This window comes from Erithacus rubecula (assembly GCF_903797595.1).
Source record: "Erithacus rubecula genome assembly, chromosome: 3".
NCBI classification, from domain to species: Eukaryota; Metazoa; Chordata; class Aves; order Passeriformes; family Muscicapidae; genus Erithacus; species Erithacus rubecula.
The window spans coordinates 124,235,793-124,252,787 of NC_136689.1; the positions used below are offsets into that span (position 1 = coordinate 124,235,793).

The following is a 16,995-nucleotide window of genomic DNA, read 5'->3' on the forward strand; positions in this document are numbered from 1 at the left end:
ATTTGGAAAGAAGGACAGAAGGTAAGCTGGCAAAACAAAAGAACTGAAGCTTTTTATCACCAGACAGTAACATGCAAGTCTATAAAACAAAGTATTAAGAAATGGAGATGAATAGCTGATGTTTTGATGATCTTTTAGAATTTACCTCATTTATGAAAGTGCTGGCAGTGATAATAATACCCTACATGCCATACGAAATATTGAGGCTCAAAAATAATAAAAACTAGATATAAGCAGCCCTGAACAAATTAAATATATGCCTTTTTATGTATTTATGTGGTTTCCATATTTCATATGCAAGTTCTGCATCATTCTATCCCATAATAAATGTAACACCATTAGCAAGACACAGAAAACAAACAAAAAAAGATTTCTCAGAGTAACAAATATAAAATATTCACTATCTTGTTTGTAAAGTCAAGTTCAAAAGTGTGCCAGTTCCACATAATGAAAGATAGAGATCTGAAGGTGGGTAACACTGAATGAGACTACCTTGCAAACCTGGTTGAGGGACAAGCATTCCCAGTATTTTTAAACACATCTTTGCCCTTCTTTGCCCTCTAATACATTTTTGTGGCTGTTGCAACACCCCTCGAAATTGCGTTAAAAATATAGTTGTTGTGTTCTCGTTGTAAAAGAGTAAGAAATGAAAAGCCACATAGGTACTGTATTACTGAACCATCCTCTAGCAGAGGCTGTGTCAGAACTGAGCCCTGAGAACACACACATGCAATGTTTCTGCATTTGGAGCTCTACCTAACAGCATGCAGTTCAATCAGCCACAATCTAGCCCAAACCTCCCATGCAGTGAGTGGATTAAGAGCAATACTTAATGTCATCAGTGACCAGCATCACAGAGGCTTTACATTCTAGAATTACAAGTTTTCAATGTTACTGTGGTATTCACAGCATTACGGTGTGCTCGTGGTGAGAATATCATGCATATCATAGCAATGCTGATTATCTACAAATGGCAAAGGAACAGGTTTATAATCACAGCATGAACAGACATGTCTTGGCAGGAATGCTCTGGCTAGCACTGAAACAGCTTTAGGAAAAATAAAAAGAGTCTGAAAGGGTTAACATTTAAAAATGCATTAAGAAATGGCTAACCTATGTGTTTTTGACAAATTCATACACTTCTGAGAATCCTGGTTTCCTGAGGCAAATCCTGCAGGTATTAGCACTCTTCAGTTGGAGATTTCAAACTCTGTTTTGTAAGATTTCCATTCAGATAAATTCAACAGACACAAAATATCAACACTGCTGCAGACCTTGTGATGTGTGCCTGCTCCACTTATCTAGAGCCACAGCTGCACTCAGTATGGTTATAGATCTTGTTTATAACCCACGATGCTGAAGAACCCTCATCTTTAATTTATCCCACTGCGTGTATTTCAGTATACAGTGTCTGATATGGGTAATTATTCACTATTAGGATGAAAGTTGCAGTCCTGCTGCAGTATGTAGTACTGAAATTCTTCAGCAGAAATGGAGGAGTTGGATGATGTATTATTCACTTCATAGACCATCACAGTTAATCAAGTGAATATATATAAAATCTGAGTCATTTTTAGACTTTCATAAACATGTATTATTCAGACTGAAAAGAATAGACCCTCTTACCTTCAGCACATTCTTGGAGAATAATGGGAGCTTGTAACCTGTTGTAGCTGGCTAATGTGTGTATTGGATTACATTGCATTAAAATGAATAATCAAGTATTTAATTTATTTTTTTTTAATTAAAAAATATCAACAGAAAAATATTGATCAGATACTGCAAACTCAACATGATTTACAGGGATATCAAATTAAAAGAAGCACAAAAATCTTTGGCAGGAAATAAGGTCTACTGGTTCAAAATGACAACCAGAATTTTCTTCAATTATTTTTTAACTCCAACTATCAGAGTTTTTCAGCAAGACCTATATTCAGCAAGACTGTGGCATAATGTTTGTAACACGAAGTTATCACTTCAGTGATGATATTTGAATTGTGAAGAAGAAGAAACAAAGGCACAAATAATGCAGACATATGGCCCCTTTCTTTTTCTCTTGATAGTGGAGATGACAAGATGGATTTAAAGAGTGGATTACCTTGTTGGGGGGAAAAAAAAACACCAACAAAAAAGTACACAGGATAATCACTGACATTTAGAATCTCTGCAGCAACCCCCCCCCCCCCCCCCCCCCCCCCCCCCCCCAGTATTTACATGCTGTGGTACTTTAATTAGGAGGAATTTTTCAAACCCTTTTTCCCCACTTCAAAATTAAAATAAAAAGCCCTAAAGCATCTCAGGGCTCACAGACACTTCTTTAGTTTCATTATACCTCTGAATATTAGGGGTTTTTATTTTGTTAACTAGATTAGTACCAGATTTGAGGAAATATATGGATTAGCTTTCTATAGACTCCAAAGTATTTTCTCCCTGCCATCTCAGACATAAAAGCACTTCTTACCAATATTTACAACTAACCTGGATGCTACATCACTGAAGTAATTCAAGTTTCGTGTTTGTGAGTCTCAGAAGTATGTTTTCAACCAAATAACCAAAATGGGCACGTTAAAATTGAATGGACTTACTCTAACCAGTTCATTTGTACCCATAGTACTGCAGAGCTGACTGATATGTCCAATGCCAAAGGCTGTGCTGTATAACTATCTTTTAAGCCAGAAGACTTTGCTTTTTCCAAGAATCCATCTTGTCAAGTACGTAAACAAATGCTAATATAGGGATCTAACTGTATGCTTAATCTTCATTTTATCTTATGTACCTGTTGTGCTGATGACTAGTTTTCTTGGATTGTAACATTATCACAAAGTTCTGATGAATGTCATGAGTTCCAGTTTCCTTGGGGAAATATAAACACTCAAGTTATCTTTCATCTTTTTATACCTACTAACTACACAACTCCCATGGCCTGTCTCTTGCATCAAAGCTTTACTAGATATATGAGCCACTGCTTCTGATCTATTCACAAGTGTTCTTCCTCAAGTTGCTAATGTTTCAGATGCTGTATTTATGAGTCTTTCTTTACATTACATTTAGCACTGTTCACACAAGCCATTACCTGAATACTTTCTGAGAAGGGCTCCTCTAGGGACTAGACTTATTAGCAAGCTATGGAAGCATTTCCATAACCCTTCCTTCCACTGATCAGAGCACATTTATAGAGCTATTGACTCAGGTAATTTGAGACACACATCCACAAAAAAGATTTGTTTGTTATCAAGAGGTACTAAATATTACAGTAATAACTCCAGAAATTTACTAAGAGAATGATGGAGATGGGATTAAATTTGTTTTGCTGTTTTTCTATTTGCAATTAAACAAATTTTTGACTCAGTAAGTTATTCTTAAAGGCAAAAAGAAAACACAGTTAAAATCTAGTTGCAAAATAACACACGTGCAATTCTACTAATGAGCACAGATCATGATGATTTTGAGTAGATGGCATTGGATACAGATTTTTTTTACAAGATAATATTAGACAAACAAGCATAGTCTTCTCCTGTTGTCTTCAAAAGAGCAACAATAAAAAGGTATCACCAAGATGTTTCTTTATCATATCTGCCATGAAAGGGAGGAGATGGGGTAGAAAAAGGCCAAAATACTAGTAACTTACAGAAAGTCCCCAAAGTAAAAGCTTGTTTTTATAGAGCAGAGTCCTCTTAGAGCAAAGCACCATGTGAGAGTGACTGTAAGGGTCTGCAGAGGTGAGAGCTCACATGTTTGGTCTGGTCCTTGTAAGGTGGCTGCAGCCCACCCAGCTCAATCTCTGCAGCTTGAGTCAAGGCCTGCACAGCTCCACGGAACTACACAACAAACAGTCCTCAGGCACACCTGCACAAGCTGCAGTAATGGACACAGACCTGGGAGGATTGTGCATACATGACTCTGAGCATCTCAGATCTTGTTCCTTTCTTACACAGAAACCAAGTACACCTAAGAAGTGTCTATATCTTTAAACTCCATTTCTTTCCACAACTTCCAAGTTGTCATTTGATTTAAGAAGGTGGAAGCCCTCTGTTTCAAACTGCAAACAATCCAGAAGCACCTACAATTTTTTTTAAACAACTGAGCAAGAGAAGGAGTCAGAAGGAACAGAGAATCAATGTACATCTCACTGCTCTGCCACCCCTACCACCCCTACATGACAGTCTGTTCTTCCACCCAACACTCTGCTGAATGGAAAACAAATTACCAAAATGACCATCATGCAAAAAACCTCAAGCCATTCCACCCAGAAGCAGCAGACAGCAGAGAGGAATCATCACTATAACAGAAGAATCAGAAGAACAAATGCAAACATCATCTATCACTTAGCTCAGCTTAAAGAGAACACGATTTTCAATGAGGATACTGTACCTAATGAAACTGGATCTGGATTCACTGGACTCTGCTGTCTGGAATGACTACTGCTGCTGTTTCCACCTTTTTTTAAATCCTCTGCATCACTGTACCGCCGTATCCAGTAATTCAGCTCCTCACGATCTGCCTCTTGACATCGCCGTAGGACAGTGAGAGATCGCCTCGTTTTTTCCACCATGTCCATTATACAGTTCAACAACTATTCACAGCAGCGGATGGAACACAGAAACAAAGAAGAATTTTTTATAATAAAGAAAATGTTAATGTACTGAGTGCATGAGTTTTAATAACAAAGGAGTCCCTCTCCATTAACCTCAACTATAGCTGAAAAATTCTAGACTTGTCTTAAGAATCACAATCATTGTCTTTTTAACTGGTGATCCTAAACTATACAGATAGGGAGAAAGAGCAAAAACAAGGAGAAAACAACTGAACATGCTGTAGCCCTACCACTAGTATTACGTGGCACCACAGAGGACACAAGATGTGGTCCAGAACTGATGCCTACAAATTTTACAAGACCTAATAAGTACAGGAACAAACCTATGCCCCTGATCCAGCATTTATAGAGAAAGATAATGCAGGAGACACTTATCAGCAAGGTCTGGTATGAACTATCTAATGGAGAACATCAAGCCCTCTGATTTAATCAGCAAAGCTTTCAAAACTTGTCCTAGAATGCAGATAGGTTTTTAAATAAAAATTTTAAATTCCTATCTTAGAAGGTGTCTGTTCAGACAATTATACATAAATGGATATTAAGCCCTTACATGGTCAAGATGTTTCCACTCTTCTGCCCATTCTCTGTCTGTTAGCCTGTGATCAATCATTTCTTCTTGACGCGTGCCATGCAACCCTGTCAAAGAGGAGCAAATTATGTTTACAATGTTGCAAGTCCTCTATGGGGGAAAAAAAGCAGAAGAAAAAAGAGAGTATAGACAAACCAATCATACCTGTTCTAGCATCAGGAATACCTCCACACACACACCAAAAAAAAAAAAAAAAAAAAAAAAAAAAGGCTTCTTAAAACTTTGCTCTAAGTGGTCTTTAGTACTTTTTCCCATACAAGATGCTACTGTTTTGCTCAATTTAATGTCTTCAATTCGGTAAGTTCTATAGGCTGCAAGATGACCTTTCAAAAATGGACACAGCTCTTTCTGACTATGTACAATTATAATACACATAAGTATAACATAATGCAATATATAATTTTTCATTTGCACTACTTGAAGTCAGCAAGGCAATTATTTGGTAACTCAGTGCATATAACACTAGCTGTACTTCAGAGAGTTGAAAAAATATTGTATAAACTCAGTGTTATTTCACTAAATACAGTAATTACTACCATGTCATCATTAAGGGTTTGTCCCTTCACAGATGTTTAAACAACATGTGGTTAAAATGTAGCACATATATCAGAGCAGCTGACAACATGATACAACCAAGCCAATATTTATTATCAACACTCAAGGGGAACCAACACTTGTTCTTTGTTTAGCCTCTTCTGTACAGATGCTGAATACTTGTAAGTGTTCCTCTTTTACTTAAGATTTGCTTAAAACAAGTAAGAACAGTAAGTGCAGATGTGAATCACAATCCAAGAGCATCAGGCTCTTTAAACCAAACCATGCTGCACAGGGTGTGGCTGGCGCTTCTGCTGTTCACGTCCTCTGCAGAGATCCCCATGCTCTGGAGATGCCACACACACAACACTTCTCTGAAAGGTAACAACTTTCTTCTGCTCTAAGCTGAAATCAAGCTATATTGATGTTGCCATCATCACAAATCTGACATTAAAATAAAAATAAAAGGCTCTACCTATTCTTGCCTGCCATACACCTGAGTGTCCATGTCACCCATGCACCTTTGAAAACACAGGTTCTTCCTGCTTCTGACCCTCTCTCCTTAGAGACAAAATTAAATCCACTTTTACAAATACAGATCTGAAATAATGCCATTAGAAACAGCTGGATGGACAAACAGCCATAAAGGCCATATCTGAACAGCAGGTAAAAAGATCCAGTTCACAAAACTGGAGTCACAAGGGAAACAGAAACCTAAAAAAACAATGCAGAAAATCAACGTGCCTTACCCATAGGTCTGTTTCTGTCCCTGAGGTCCCTGTGATTGGGGTGTCTGTATGAGTCCCTGTAGTGGTGGGCAATGGCCATATCATCCAAACGATAATGCTGAGGTGGAGGAGGGGTGGGATGAGGCAGACCATTGGGCTGATAAGATAAGCCATTATTTGGACTGTACCGCTGGCCTGGGCTAATAGTGCAGGGCCGCTTGCTTGGATGCTCTGAGTGCAAAGGCTCTCTGTCAAAGCCATTTTCTTTGGTTCTGAAAAACAAAGCAAAGGAACTTTAATTCATTTAGTAAACAGAGCTTGGGAACATTCATACCCACCTACACATACAGCTTCAGGAACTAAAGGCTATTCTTTTACTCTCCTCCAAATGTGTGATGTTGCAGAACATTTCATAACACTGCTGATTCGAAACATACAAAGGACTCATTCACCTTGTCCAACCATCCCTGTGACTTGAGAAATACTAGCAGGGTGAGCCTTCTGATGGAGTCACTTAATGAGGGCCTGGATAGCAAGCTGAGATCACTGCTGATGGGATGGATACACATGCAACTGCAGAGGTGAAGCCATCAACTGATACATGAAGCCATAGACTGCAAAAATTTCTATTTTGGATAGTGCTATAGCTTATAGTGATTAGGAGAAATCTGCAGCTCAAGAAATGCCTTTTTTTTTTTTTCAGGAGGATACCAGAAAGTAGCAGTGCATGTCAGTGTGTTGAAGCTCAGCATGCCATGAGCTTCCATCAAGATCAGTGTAACACAGAGACTTTGGGGAAAAATTGACTCTGAATGATGAGAAATGCATACTTCAGAGATTTTTGCAACATCTGGTCTATTCCAGTCAAAGGTGCTGTGACTGTCATTAATTTTGCAGAAGATGTGGTTAGACTCAAGTCCTCAGTAATGTTCAGGATTTCCCACTCCATTACTCTTAGACAAGGATTTTATGCTACTGAGACAAGGATTTTAGAGCTACTGAGGAGAAGGACAGTGGTTTTTTACGTTCCAGTTACTCTTTAATTCAATTAATAATTAGCTATTTCCAAATAAATCTCTTCTTGACACCTCTGCCTGAGAATCTTGAACTCACCCTGAATTAATTCTCCATTAAATTTTTTTTTTAACCACGTGAATAAAGAAAACCTACAAAATATTAGCTCTGATCAGAAAGTTTATTAGATATAAATATTGCAAATGGAGGTTTCATTCCTCCTCCAAAAATCTTTATTAAGCTGCTTTTTTATAAAAGAACTTTATCCTCTGGAAGAAATTAATGGTATAATGCATCATTCCTAGTAATAATGCAATTTTTTGACACTTAGACAGAAAGATAATTTTGAACTAATTTTCTTGTTTGCCTGTTCTTGAAACAAACTGCTCTACAACAAACCTTCCCCCAGAAAGCTAATAAACCACCCTTGAGGGACTGTGAGGAAACACTGTGTATTGTCACCCCTCAACAGGTTCTCATTTACTGCCAATGAGAGGAAGCATGAAACTAAATCATTGTCAATATCCTCTGAGAGACAGAATCTGACAAAGTTCTTCTAACTAGAAGCAGGAAATTAATAGATGGGCTGCATTGTTTTCAGAAGAACTGAAACAACTTCTCAGAGACCTCACCAAAATTACTAATGTTAGAGAAGCTGCAGGTATATATATTTTACTAAACTGTAACTTGGCAAAAAGGGAAGAATCTTTCACCAGCACATTAGGACATCTATTCTAATTTTGGGCAGATATAAAAGACATACTTTGCTAAAGTGGAGCATGTACCTTGTTCCAAAAGAAATTCACCATGACTGTGAAAACTCCTAACCAAGAAAACCTGAGGTCCATCATATATTTTTTTATTATTTTTGGCATGATGTAACTGCTTGCAATAACTCCCAATGGGTGGTTTCTGACAGCTCTTCAAGACAAGTTTGTATTTAGTTGCTGGTGTGTGTTTTCTTTGCACGTATTTACTCAAACTCCATGTGCCAATCATCCAGTTGTCAAAATACCATGAAAGCAAAAGAAGTGGAGCTTCCTGTCTGTACAAGGCAAACTAATAATTCACCTAAGTCCTTTAGCACTACAACTAGAATGATCTCTAACTTAGATGGGTAAAAGTCAGAAACAGCAAACAATTACATAACTCATTGACTTTTGATCCCTCAAGTGAAGGCATAAAAGTGGGAATCCAGTTTTCCTTTTCTGCACTACAGCTTGATGTTAAAATCATATATTTTCATAAAAATGTATATATTTGCACCTTAATGTACAGGTATTTCTGTGGTTTCTAAGAATGCTTTGTACTTAATTATCTTAACTGGAATGCACTGCTTTAGCTTGGAAAACACACTAGCATACCAACTGAACTCTGACAAACATAGAAAGCAATATGACTGTTGAAAATGTATTTGCTGAAATTATGGTTTTGCTATTATGCTGGGTAATGGCTGTCATGTCTTTTTGGGGTCTAAAAATTTAATTCTACAATCTGTTGTAATATTTTCTACACTGATCAAATGAACGGCTCACCAGAATATCAGAATGAGACTGTACATAAACTCACTTAATGTTTCTGATCACATAAAATATATATAAAAAGTAACAACTTAGAAAACCTCATAAGAACAGGAATCACTGCCAAACTTACTACATCTGAATATACTGAATATAGTGATAAAAGACAAAGTATGAAGAGTGCTTTAATTCAGATGTTCTGAATTTGACTGAAATCAATCTACTTCTGATCTCAGTCCTACTCATACTTTTAGGTCTCACCCCCTTGGGGCAACAGCATTTTCTCAGGTGCCTGAGGAAGCACTCCTGTTTCCCAGTAAATGGCACACCCATTTGAATAGTAGTTCCAAATATAACATCATCACAATTTTAATCTGCTTTCATCTGAGTTTACAAAGTAACCACAAGCTGTAGAGAGGAAATAACAGTGAACGTGTAGGAAACATAACTGTCACTTTTTTTCTTTCTCATGTTGGCCACATTTTCCTTGATGTGCCTACAAATCAACACTGTTGTTTAGAAAACTGGCAATATGACAAAGATGGACTCCTTCAGCTATAAACACACGAGGGGTCATTTTACTTGAAGCCATGATTTACTCAGATTAAATACAGCAGAACAGACACTTACTTTTTTGCCTATAACCATTTAATAGAATTTATGTGGTTTGTAGGTTGTGATCTCAATTTTAAATTATTGTAATTTATGGATAATTTCCTGGCTAGAAAATCTGACCATGCAAAACTGCCTTGACTAGAAAATTAGCTTTCACCTGATCAAGGGTATTACATGAATCTCAAAGAACACTAAAGTCAGCTTACAAGAATGAGACAAAACCGTTCGTCCACTACAGTGCAAGATGCTTTGATTTAAAATTGACTTCCTCCAATAAAGGTTTGACAAACCAAACAATTGAAAATGGTTTGCTAGAATAAAGTAGCTGTTTATAATATTGTGTTACAAGAAAGATTACTTTTCTTCCTTGCTAACAGTTCATATTGCAAAAATTCTTTTAAAATTCTGCATAATTACACGACATACACGGAGCACAGATGTAAGAGCTGTGAGCATCCTTCACCTTACTGAGGTGAAATATTGAGAAGCCTCTTCAAATAAGATTTACCTAATTTAGTAAGTATTAAAATATTATCAAAGTTGATCTTTCTGCCCAGGTACCTTTGACATGTATTTCTTGTCATGAGTTCCAAGTGTACTGCAACCACAGCAGCACTTTCTAAAGTCACAACATAATCACGGCCACTTTTTTTTTTCTTCTCACTCAAAATAATTCTATTTTAACAGAATTTTTTGTTATCCTATATCCACTTTGTAGGCAGCTGTCCTAAATGCAGTCACTATATGACATGCTCACATTCATCCCATCAGCCCTTTTCAGCAAGCCCAAAGGATGAGTAATTAGCACAAAGTTTTTTGTTGTTAATGTATTTTAAATCTTGTGATTCATAATTAAGCATTCATTCACCAAAATAAAAACTCATTGTGGTCCAAGTTCCTTTGCTTTACTACAGTAGAATATAAACTCCAAAACTTGTAAACAAAATACAGCGAACACTTTGTTCATGACATGTCATGAACAAATTACCAAAATGTGTTGTCTCCTCAGGTGTCAGTTTTCTTCTCTTGCAGTGACTGATGGTTCCCAGTGTTATTACAGAAACAGATTGATCTTTTTAATGAGCTAGTTTAATAGACTCCAAAATCTCACCGTGGCTGCTCATCCGTGTCAGACCATATGCACCAAGAAAACATTCAGTAAAACACAAAGCTCGGCTGTCAGATTGCTCTATAAAGCCTCACATACAGTAGACTTGGATATGCAGATAAATAACCAGAATTGGAAAATGGATATGCAAAAAAGGTTCTGAAATTATAAACAGAAAAAATTACTGCATGTGGATTTTCTTTAACAAAAAGTCATGAGGCAGCTGTGGTTACATGTAATACATGTTCCACACTCTTTTCCTAATCTTCCACTGTATTCTGCTCTACTGGCATCAATGGTATGCAGTTAGCCATGCCCAAATGAAAAATACAAATGTGTATGTATATATATAACATATACATTACATGCAATGGATGCCTGTGCATAACCATATATCTATATATCTATATCATATACCTTGAGAAGTGAAAAAGATACCACAGTTTACTTCAGTAAGACCCATATCTTCAATCAAAATTATTCCAGCTGCACTTTGTTCTTTGGAAAGATGTGGTCTTTTAGCATTTTTTTTTTCATTTACTAGCCATAGAGTCACAGTAAACCCTTCCCTTAAAGTATGTCTGATACCTTCTGCTGAATTTTTACTAGTATATTCAAAAATTACTTATATTTCTAAACAAAAGGTGTATATGTATTTCCAGATGTTTCCTCATGCTCCTCTGTAAACAATTAAAATAATTAATAGTGTAATGAGTATAAAGCCAGACAAGTATTTGGTTTCAATACTCACTCAGTCTAGGCATGTTCTGCCTCTGAGGACAGTTTTTTGTGGTTGATTTCCTTACATTATCCAAATTAAAATGCATGCAGACACCAATTCAGTAAATTTAAGAATCTTTCCAAAAGCATCTTGTTCTTTTTACTAAATCTGTGGCACAAATGTTCTTGAGTGCACAAGACAACTCTAATGAACTTGGCTCAGCCAATACTACCACTTTTTTTCTGTATAGCTTTTATTATAGTCCTAGGCAATGGAGAAGTAGATGTGGCTAACCAGTGACAGGGCTGCTTGACACTGAAGAAAAACAATTTATTTTTTTAAGCTCAAGGTACCATTCCAATGAGTGCACTGGGTGGTCTCTATTCAGGTGAGCATTTTTCATTACAGCAAACAATTGCAGAGTCAAAAGGAAGGGATGGGTTTTTCTGGAACACCACTTCCACAGAACTAGGGAGCTGAATTTCAGGCTGCAATTGACAGAAGCTGCCACACCTTGGAGTGTGCAGGCCTGTGGGATACCCCACACTACAGCCTCCCTGCACCCTGGGAATTCAAACTCAGGCCTTACCCACAACAATGCAAGTTAAACTCTTTCCCTCACCCCAAAAGCTGCATCAGTGCCTGTGGAGGAGCTGAAAACTGCTCAAGTGGTTCACAGCCTAAGAGATTTCAGTTGTGAAGTCAAAGGCACCTGACTTTGCAAGCAGAGACTTAGGAATTTCAAGAGCACCTACATATTTTAACTAAAAAGAAATGCTGAAAAAAAGAAAATTCATAAACCATACCCAAATCTCTCTAGGTCTGGGCCTCAGTTTTAATTAGAAGATGAAGACTGACTTTAAAATCCAATATTCTCCTGATCTGCTGGTCCATTTTTATGTGCTTATATCCTTTTTGTTATAAAACCAACACAAGGTTTTTCCATACAAAGTTCTTGTCCTGGTCTCTACCTGTGTCACCCATGTTCTCCCTCACAAGCAGGACTGAAGATAATGCAGGTGAGACTGCTCTTACTAGAAAATAACTGAAATTCCCCACTCTCAAACAGGGTCTCAAAGAGAGGAGCATAATTCCAAATGCTAAGGATGGAAAGCAAAGGAAACACTTTTGCATTTTTCCTTTGTGGCCTTATGGGAAATATGAGTAATACTGCTCTCTACTAACAGGAAAAAAAAATGTGAGTTAGTGCTGTCAGGAAGGCACATCCCTCTTCTCCTTTGTATTCTATCAAGCAATACCTCACTGGCTTATGAGATAATTTCATGTGTGTCTACCTCCTTGTAGGAAAAATGTTGTGTCTGCTACTGACACTGGAGTACAGCATGCTGACATTTAAGTTATTCACAAGATATTAAGAGGCCTTTTTAACAGCTGTTTCAGTATACTATTCTGAAAAGACTCAAGATAGCAGAACTGTCCCAAGGTGTTAAATTTCATCTTTGGAAAAGTTATTTCATTGCACATAGTAAGAGAATACATGTAAAATGTCCAAAAATTAATCATCTTTCTGGGATGCAGAAACATGCTTGTGTTAATCCCAATAGCTGCTTCAATTTGGTCAGGTTGTCTGGAAAAACTGGTGAAAAGAGGGTAGCTACCTACAAAAAGACCTCTTCTATTTGTACCTTAATTTTCTCACTAGTCCATAGTTATTTTTCTGAAACACACTCTCAGGCAAACTAATTTCAAATACTTTCCTATCTTTTTCTATGCTATGTGACTTTTAATTTTACTGTCCACTTCTGACTATGACAAGTCTTAAGTTTTACTGTGAGCTTTCAGACTTTGTTTTCTCTTTATTTTTGTGCCATTCAAGTCTGTTCCAACACAAAAACGTCACCTGTACAAAATTATGACACTTCTTGACTTTACAAATCATCTTTTCTATTTAAAGGTCAACTAGGACACTTGCATACCTCAAGCATACAGGTAGTGGTATTTAGGAGAAGAGCATAATAAAAGTTTTCCACACTATAAAACCTATAGCAAACAAATCACAGAAAAATACAACACCTGAGGTTTCCCAAAGGTAAAATGTAAATGCCAGTTGAATTTTTAACATTAGAATAGGAAGATAGTTAAAAGAAAATAACCACAAGAGTCATTTCCTTGTAACACTAAACAAAGAACTTTATTCAAAAAAATAAAAACTCTTCCATACCCCTAAAGCTACTGTACTTCACACACATGCATTCACTGGTCCCACTTCTGCAAGGACCCTCCTCAGCTCAACAACAAAACAGATTTCAGTGAACATTTCTCCTCTTTAAAAGAAATATCCTTATGCATATTCTATGTATGCATATGGAAATATGGCACAGCAGAAGGAGTCAAAGCCCTGAGTGTGCTTTGGGGTTTGCCTTGTACTTCCCAATATAAATGCCTAGTGACTCTCCTCACATTAAATGTTGAGTTCAACAAAACATCAGGTGCAAAGTAGTTGCATATGGAGCTGGCATGATCTGCTGCCTGTCACTTTATGACAGACATACTGTGCACAAAGTCCTACAATACTGGCTGACCATTACTTCTGTGTGGATATGACCCCAGTGAGTCCTGAGGAGACTGAATCAGTGTGTGCATGTATTATGTTTACACACTCAGAATGTATATATGTAGGTAGCTCTCTCTACATATATATACATGTACATATGGATGTAGACATGCATAAGCAGGACCTGTTATGAAAGGGCATAGGATAATGATTTTAAGCTAATAAGAGAGTAGATTCAGACTAGGTATAAGGAAGAAATTTTTAATACAGAAGGTGGTGAAACCCTGGCACAGGCTGCCTGGAGAGGTGGTGGATGTGCCTCCCTGGAAACATTCACAGCCAGGCTGGACTGAAGGCACCCAGGGACCACCATCCAAGCATCCCCGCACGCCCCACCCCGTGCTGGTGGACTCAGCACCTCTGGCCCACAGACACTGGGCAGGGCAGGGAAGGTGGGTGGTGCTCACCTGTCTGGAGTTCGCCTCTTCCCGTTTTCGTTCACATCGAGAAGCAGCTCTGAGGAGTCAACAGGTGAGGTGGTGCTGGCATCCAGAAGCAGCTGTTCGTGCTGGGCGAGGTACTGGGCTGGGTTCTGCTTGGCTAGCCTTGCACAGTGCAGCAGCTCCCGCTGCAGCAGGGGCAGATTGGCCTGCAAGAGGAGCACGTGTTAAGAGGGCAGCTTGCAGGCAGTTCCAACACAGATGAAGAAAAATCAGAAATCAGAGAAAAGCCTGCTTTGAGTTGAAACTGTTGCCATCATTCCCAGCTAGGTTTGTCGTTAGTTGTCTGAAAGCAGGCAGCCTCCAAAAGTGACTATAGCTGTACTAAATATGCGTGGAAGGATGGGAGTTTACCAAAAGTGCAAAAGAAACCAGTAAATGCTGTGAGAAAACCAGGTCTCAGTGCCACATCTTTAAAGAGGAAAAACCCACTGTCTTGGCTGACTTCTGCTTTCTTACTATCTAACCTGATCTTCTATGGAGCAGCTGTTTTCAACAAGTGACAATCCTTTGTTTCGCAATGATTGCAGTTAGTACTCAAAAATTGTCTGAAACCAGAGATCTACAACTCTATAAACTGCCTCAGTCACCATCTTTTGAGGGCCTTGGGGATAACAGGATTGAGAATAAGATTGCCCTCAGCTTTCCCATTATACTTGCAGTTGCACATTAAGATAAAGATTACAACAAAATTTCACGTTCCAGAGCTTCAGCTAATCACCTGAAGAGCTACGATCCTCCTCCTAGCCAGATGTAGCTTGAAGGATTTCTAACTGTTCTTTCATGATCCCACTGGGACTTGGGTCATGGCCTGGAGATTATCAGGACTCAGACAAATAGAAACTAAAATGCTCGTTGATCCCCGGGCAGCACATTTTGCCCGTCTACTGGGGTCATATTTAGTCATACTTTTTGCCAAAAGAGATGGAACCATATGTCCCTTACTTCTACAGAGATAGTTACACATCTTGGGAAACATCTTCCTTTCTTTGCAGCACATGCCAACATCAATACTAAGAAAGGCCACTCATTTTTTAGCTAATTATTTTTTGTACCATAAAGTAGTGTACCTTGACCTCTCTTGTTCCATCCCTAGTGCACAATGATTTTTCACCTCAGAATTTTCAAGTATTGGATTAAATTTCATAATCTTTAGAAACTAAAAATAAGACAACTTCAATAGTTTCCTTTGCTTCTGAAATAATTCCCACTTTAAAAAAAACACAAACAAACAAAACAAAAATATCCCTTATTTTTTTAACCAGGAAAAGACTTCTAAAGTCAAAAAAAGTTCTGAAAGTAATGTGCGAGGAAGCAAACAAAAAACAGATGTTCTGAAAAATTTTGAGCCCAGGATCTTTTTAAATTACTTTGTTAGCACTGGAACAATGGCAACTGCTCCAGCACCTGTTGCTGTCTCATAAGAGCAGAACCACTGTGTCACAAAAAATGCCAGAATAGTCAGCACATATTAAAGTGGAGAAAAAACTAGAAATTGCTAACAGTTATTCATCTTAGGATGGAAAGATGGTTGTGAAATATGGAGGTTCTTTTCAGATCTACACGAACAGAAATATTTTGTGAAAGAACCAAGTATCTATTTTCTTTGACTTATCAGAGAGTGACTGACTGTGTCATGAGCAGGGTTTTTCACTTGTTTCAATTTCACATTTACAAGTCAAGACACCCAACTACCTGAACTGCCTTGCATGGTAGAAAATAGTTGGAGAAGTTCACATATATCTACAAATAAATATCTGGAAGAAATAAAAGAATCAGATCTAGTATTTGACTAGTGGTATATACTTAAAAGATCTCAGCAGATCTGTGAGGTAGGAATGTGAAAACCCTACTTAGAACATGAGTAATGAAGGAACAACATATTTATCTTCCTTATCCCCTATGACAAACAAAAAAAATGACCTTTTCAATGCATAGATACTCCTAGAGACAACCAAATTTTGAACTTTTAGGCAAAAACTGATTTATTTTACTCGTTTACCTTCTCCTAAAGAAATGTTCACTCTTGCCCTTTAACTATAAACACGAACATTTGCAGATAAATTTCTCTAAATAGATTGAACAGATTTTCTTTACACAGAACAAGCATGTACAGTTTTTAATATGTTTACGAAACACAGATATAGTCAATATATTTTTTAGAAGTTACTATGAAAAGCTATGATTGATATGCCTTATAAGTTGGGCTTGAAATAGCACAAAGTAATATTTGGACAAATACTTAACTCAAAGTCAAGAAAAGCAGTATTTAAAAATTTATAGTTCAGCTCAAGTATTTTCAGCCTGCTCAAGACATTATTCGAAACAATCTTTATCAAACCATATATTAATAAATTATTAGTTTGTTGGGAGAAGAATAATCAGGACCCCTCTATAGGCAGGTCAAGTGTGCAGAGTGCATTTGGTCATCATGGTCCTGATACACAAGAACTAGTTTTTGGAAAGATAATGATAACTAATTTTGAATGCAGAATGAAGCATCAATATTCTCCCTATCATGAGCAGGGAGAGATGAGGCTTCTAAGGCAACTCAAGC

At 37.5% G+C, this 16,995-nt stretch overlaps 1 protein-coding gene across 7 annotated transcripts in view; it reads right to left on the bottom strand.

Moving 5' to 3' along the window:
- The window catches only part of RUNX1T1 (RUNX1 partner transcriptional co-repressor 1), a 113,619-nt gene that overhangs the window by 22,290 nt on the left and 74,334 nt on the right, over positions 1 to 16,995 (bottom strand). For all 7 annotated transcript variants that reach the window (XM_079301356.1, XM_079301354.1, XM_079301359.1 and 4 more), the window contains 4 exons: positions 14,406 to 14,587; positions 6,467 to 6,717; positions 5,145 to 5,230; positions 4,372 to 4,573 (listed from right to left, as the gene is read on the bottom strand). In XM_079301356.1, coding sequence (XP_079157482.1) covers positions 4,372 to 4,573; positions 5,145 to 5,230; positions 6,467 to 6,717; positions 14,406 to 14,587 — 721 coding nt within the window. The remainder of the gene's footprint in view (positions 1 to 4,371; positions 4,574 to 5,144; positions 5,231 to 6,466; positions 6,718 to 14,405; positions 14,588 to 16,995) is intronic.